Below are 6000 nucleotides of genomic sequence, written 5' to 3'. Positions count from 1 at the left end.
TTGCAATTCTCTTTAAAATGTGAGCAGGCCTTTAAAATAGGAGATTTCTAAGCATCAGGAGGGAAAATTCCTACATCTTCAGTTTACCCTGATAACCTATACTAATTAAGAAACACCTACAGAATAAGGTCATTCTAATTGATACCTTTCTTACACACAGTATGAGCTACTTTTTGCTGTACCAAAGAGAAGAATAATTGAAACATGATTTGTTATGATAATTTAATGAAAAAATGCAAGCATATTTGCTTTTGTTGTGGGAACACAAACAGAAGGTTACAGGAGGTCCTTCAAAATGGCAAAGTCAATTAAAACACTAACTTCAAACAAACCCCAAAATATCTCCCATTACACTCTGAAAGAATTCTGATAACCATTTAAAAAATGACAAGTTATAGGAGCTTGGTTTTAGATAAACACTGCACACTAAATTGAATATAAAAATAGAACCTATTTAATAAATTTGTATCTAGTGCAACATAAACATTTGTGGAAGTGTTATTACAAAAGTAAACAAAAGTCCGCAGTAGTGTTTCAAGTAATTGGATAAAATTTGTTTGTGTAACATTGATCATGAAATGGACACAGTAGAAGAGATTTTCCTCAATCATCACACTTTTATTTAAACATCAAGTTATTTTTTTCCTTCAAACAAGGACTGCTGGTATTAGTTCAAGTTAGAGAGTGGCTAGTTAAAAACCACTATCTTGCTGAGACTGGAGACTCCACACCATTTTTCTACAAAGATTTGTTGCAGCATTTTCCTACACTTGAATTTGATGTTGCATTGAGTTGTGAGACAGCTGAATTTGATTTGTCAAGAGTTGAGGAATGAAGTACACTCTGGGTTTGCTATCTGCTGGCCTCTACTGTAAACTTTTGTGCTGCTTTTTGTACTGAGAATCTTGTCACTGCCACTAGAAATGTCTCTCCAAGAAGTAACATTTTCATCTGCAGGGGAAAGTGACCTGATGTGAGAAAGCTCTTCACAGTACACAGTCTGTGCTTGAACATCAGTATTGGCTTTTTGTTGAGGATACAAGAGAGGCATTTCACCACAATCCAGATGCAAGCTTCCATTCCCAGAACTCCATTCACTGCTGCTTCCTTCATCTCTTTCTGCAGCGTCTTTAAAATCAAATTCCTGAGTTCTCTTAGACTTAGTTTTCCATTTTCCACACGATTGGATACATTTATCCTCTTTCAAGCCCCTTCTTCCATTCTTGCTCTTAAGCATATGATGAGCTGGCCCAGAGCTGGTGTAGCCATTTGTAACACTGGGTCCTCGCATATTTTGTAGTGTTCCCTGACCAGCAGAGGGAGGAGCAATGCCATTACTCACAGGACACAAAGGTCCTTTGTCTCTACTTGCAACGGAGCCATATTTTTCTCTTCTTCCATCTTCATTTGGATAACATTCTGGTAGAACACCCCTAGAAGTACCATCCAGATTTTGAGAATTATTCCTGTTCTGTATATCTGAAGTCACTGTTTCATGAAGCACATGTGTTTTGGTCTGTGTTGCATCAAACTGCTGTCTCAAGTCACGTGGAACACGCTTTCGGACAACTTTATCAGTGGCTTTTTCAGTACTGCTTTCACTACATGATTTGCTTTCCATATGGCGTGACCTAGTCCGAAGCACATAATCTCTTTTGGAGCACGCACCTCCAGGATCAGAATTTAAACACAGAGCTAGGAGAGGAGGGAAAGAGATAGATAATTGAAGATAATGTTAATACTGGAAGAAAAGCATTTTCATTACTACATGCATTAAATCAGTATGTTCAAGAACAGAAGGACCACAGAATCCAGCACACCTGGGTGGGCAGATTTGCGCTGGGGAATGTGTCGAAGAGGTGTTTCCAGTCCTTTAGCCATTGTAGCAAGTTTACTGGCAGCATCTATTATTTTCTTTTCAGCTCTATCAAGAATTGTAGAACATGGGAAAAAAAAAAAAAAGAAAAACAAAAACAAGTTTAAGGGCAACTCGACTCTACATTTTACTTCAAGGCAATGTTACTGAGAGTCAGAGAATACTGAAAGGACAGTTGCCAGGCAGCTCAGCAGTGACCTGGCACCAATACACACACCCTGGCAAGACTTCAGGCCAGGCTGTTGCTCCAAGGTGGACAAACACCAGACTAACATGTACACACCTCTTGCACAGCCAACAGTCATTTCCAAACATACCTGAACTTACCCTTCATGTTTGCCATTATCAGTGAGCAGTTGCTGAAGGCATGTCAAGTAGTATTTGCGCATTTTCCGTGCTGTCTCTTGGCGCTCTCTTAAAACTTCCACTTTAATCATTTCAGCAGCTCGTTCCTTACTTTCACGGATATAACAAAGCATATCACCTACAAACACACTTCATTAGTACCAGTTTTCCCCTAGAGTGAGGAAAAAGCCAACACTACAAACTGGGATTGTCTATCAGACCTAGAACAAGTCAGCAAGGACATGGATTTACCTGCCAACATTCCACCAAATCTTCGTGCCAGTTGCTGCCTACTGGATGAATGCCAGGGCAAGCCACAGCAGGTCAATATGAAGCATCAGAAAATAATTCAGTTGTCTGATTCTGCATCTTAAGCAGGTACAGGGATTTGGGAGGAATGTTGGCCGGTAAAATATGGGTCTAGAAACTTTTCAGTGGCCATGCAGCTGGAATTTGGGGACCTGCTGCACTCAGGTAAGACCTGATGCTACACTTAATCCTTTCTCCTCAGCCAGAAGGTTGCTGACTAAGCCAGAAGACAGGATAAAGCACAAGAGAAAAGCAGATTTTCTCTCAGGACAAGCTGCAGGCTAGGTAGGTTTTTTCCTGGAGAAACAAGATTAGTTCTCAAAATACACTTTACCACTTTAAAAGACATACTGCAGTACAACAAAACAAGGATGGTAAAACGGTTTTGCCCATCACAATTATACATTGAATTTAGGGTGACAATTCCATTTCTCACAGTCATTCTAGTAAGATGGAAAAATTTACTTCTCGTGTAATTTGGTTGTCAGATTCCTGTCCAAGCTGGCTGAAGGAAGAAGCAACAAAGTAATTTATTTTCCTCCACTAAATTTTTAGCTAAGATTTTAATACTTACACTTAATCTTGCTCAAAGCTTTAATATAGTGAGCACGCATTTCTTCCAGACCTTTCACAGAGTCAGAGGATGCACAAGGTTTTGAGATACCTCCCAGTGACCTGAAATGCATACACATCACACTGTACAAAAAAGCAACTTATATCTTCCCAAAATAAGAAATCATCTTATTAAGTTTTAAATACCTTGGTGGTGATCCCTGGTCTTTCAGTTTAGTCTTCATCTCAGAGTTTTCTGCAATTAGAGCCCCTGGAACCATCTCATTTTCTATTAAAAAAGATGAAAAAAATATTCACTGCGTTTCTCTAAATTCAGGTTCAAAAAATGTTTATGTAATAACTGCTGTCTCTGGTACAAGAGCTCAATGTCCCAAAGCATCACTAGTTGCAGTACAGTTGTTGCAGTAACAAGCAGACAGGAATTGATCCCAACACACTTCAGTGAAGTCTGAATATAAAAATCATCTCATACAGTAATTAAATAAGCTTAAAGTCTTCATATGCCATTACTAATACTAAACTGAGATATCAAGTATACTTGCAGAGAAAGGACAGGATGAAAAAAAACAAGGGTGGTTTTGACAACTGTGAAAAAGAATTATTAATTTGTGGGTTAGCAATTGTGCCTTTGAGATAGAAAGATACAAGATACAGCTTGGTTGGTTTTGTTGGTTTGTGGTGAGGGTTTTTTTTGTTTATTTTGAGGTTAATAACCAAAACCCCAGTATCCACTGAAAATTAAAAGATCCAAAAGATGAGAGAATCAAAAATGTGTTTAGGTGACTAACAATCCTAACCTTGGATTTGCTCTGACTTAGCTTCATGATCCTTCACAGCAAGCTGAAGATGTTTGTGGGCCATCTTCAGCTCTCTTTTCAAGTCCTGCCACACAGCCTCTCTTTTTTCAGCAGCAGAGTTTGCAGCACAAATGTTCCTGAGACCCAAGGTTCCTTTTTGTACATTTCTGACTTGCAATAGTAACTGCTAAAAGTTATACATCAACAAGGGACCAAAAAAAAAGAATCAAGCCCAACCTATTTTCAGTGTTCTACTTAGTCCTCTTCTCACTGGAAAGTGTGTAATATTTTAGCCCAATTAAACTAATCACAAGAGGCTGGTACCCTGTTCCAGAAGGTGCAGCAGCATCTATCAACTCATACAGCCTTCACAGCCTCAATGCACTTCCATCAGTGATGATCCGAGTTCTTCAGTCAGCAAAAAGACTTGCAGGTTAAACACTTTGAAAATTCTTTTAGTATTATTTTTTATAAAAACACGAACAGCCAAGCAGGGTCTTTTGAAGTCAGCTGAAGGAAACTGTCCCAGCTGGAAAGCCTCACACATGTCTGAGCCTGGTTAAGGGATACACAAAGACTGGGCTCCTTCCAGGACAGCAATGGCTGCTCCTCACAGCCAGGCCAGGGCGCTCTAGAGACAGGAGTGCTGCAGTGCTGGTATTGTTCTGTGTTAATAGGCTGTTTGTTATGTTGGTGTTGAAGGAATTCAAGCCACACAGCCAAAAACTCTCTTGGCTTTTGCTGCTTTATGTTTTTCAGTTGCGTAAGAACTCAAACTAAACAGAAAGCCCCAGGGACATCTGTCCCTCCCATGAAGTTTTTCTCAGATACACTGTCTCCAGTTTTGCCACAGTACACGTGACAGCCTTGAGAAGAGCAATTCTACCAATTTACAATGCTAAAGTACATACTAGGCACAGGGAGTGGGGAGAAAGAGAAGAAGGGGAAAAATAAAAAAAAGAAGAGAAACACCACCCAGGGATTCACACTTTTTTCAACTACATTCTTGACCAAAAGAACCAGAGAAGACTACCATGCCAGGTCAAGCAAGTTCTTGACACAATAGTATCTTTTACATGAATGCAGAATTCCTTGTCTTGTGTAATGCCATGAACAAGTAGTATAATTCAATCTTTGAAGCTCAAGTCTAGTATTACCCATTTACAAAACATAAGTTTAGATCATGCCCTGCATATCATGGCTAACACTGCCTTGCATATGAACTGTTATATACTCCAAAGGTTTTACTGCTGACAACCCCCAAAGAATACACACACTGCTAGCAGATGAGACATCCATTTCTTTCTACCTGAAGTATGGCTTTCAAAAGCAGAAAGCTACTAGCACTTGATAAAATGAAACCTCAAAGCCTAGCAACCTGGAGACCAGTACCATTTGTTGCAGTTTGTGATTTTAACTTAGCTTATGCAATATTAAACAACCTTACAATCAAAAGAACTGTATCTTCCTCTATCACCCAAATATTTACTGATCAACTAACTTTGCATTGGGATCACTAATAGGACATTGACTATTAAAGACTGCTACTAACAAGCTTAATTTGATGATATGCAATCCGTCAGATTAAGATCAAACCAAATACCTTTGTTTGTTCCAGCTTCCTGCATGGCTGGCTGTCTTCTCAGTCTCCTCTGCGCTTCTGCTTGGTGCCCAACATTGCACACAGGGGGTCTTGCCACATCCTCAGTGTTTCCTGCACCATGTTGTGGGTATGGGTATGATTCTTTATTTGCATTACTCACTAGCCCTTCATATTTCTGCAATTGAAAAACACTTCCTGAAAACCCAACACAGCAAAAAAAGTGTTCCACGCCACAACCAACCCTGGCCACCAAGTAACTTTAGTAATTTTAACACAGGTACTTTAAACTTGCAGAACCACAGATTTCAAGCCAAATTGTGAAGAAAACATGTATTCTATGATATAGAAGTTTTATTTAGCATAAATCATTGCAACAGCAGGGCATGAATATCTTGAGTACTATCTGGAAGTGTCAGTAGCCCTTAACATTGCAGAACTATACCCTGTCTTTGAATAACTGAACATAACTTGCTTTTAAAAGAGAAAAGACACTTCTA

At 39.2% G+C, this 6000-nt stretch overlaps 1 protein-coding gene across 12 annotated transcripts in view; it reads right to left on the bottom strand.

Moving 5' to 3' along the window:
* Window positions 1-208: 208 nt before the first annotated feature.
* The window catches only part of CEP152 (centrosomal protein 152), a 22154-nt gene continuing 16362 nt past the window's right edge, over window positions 209-6000 (bottom strand). For 7 of the 12 annotated variants that reach the window (XM_086849965.1, XM_086849967.1, XM_023933987.2 and 4 more), the window contains 6 exons: window positions 5504-5678; window positions 3290-3371; window positions 3105-3205; window positions 2204-2360; window positions 1821-1924; window positions 209-1695 (listed from right to left, as the gene is read on the bottom strand). In XM_086849965.1, coding sequence (XP_086706091.1) covers window positions 818-1695; window positions 1821-1924; window positions 2204-2360; window positions 3105-3205; window positions 3290-3371; window positions 5504-5678 — 1497 coding nt within the window. In that variant the 3' untranslated portion in view covers window positions 209-817. The remainder of the gene's footprint in view (window positions 1696-1820; window positions 1925-2203; window positions 2361-3104; window positions 3206-3289; window positions 3372-5503; window positions 5679-6000) is intronic. The other 5 variants (XM_086849971.1, XM_023933989.2, XM_086849969.1 and 2 more) reach the window with 1 other exon arrangement.

The sequence above is a fragment of the Cyanistes caeruleus genome, chromosome 13, assembly GCF_971803275.1.
Source record: "Cyanistes caeruleus chromosome 13, bCyaCae1.hap1.1, whole genome shotgun sequence".
In the NCBI taxonomy this organism is placed as follows: domain Eukaryota; kingdom Metazoa; phylum Chordata; class Aves; order Passeriformes; family Paridae; genus Cyanistes; species Cyanistes caeruleus.
The sequence above is the reverse complement of the archived record's forward strand: the minus strand, read 5'-3'. Positions and strand labels throughout refer to the sequence as shown.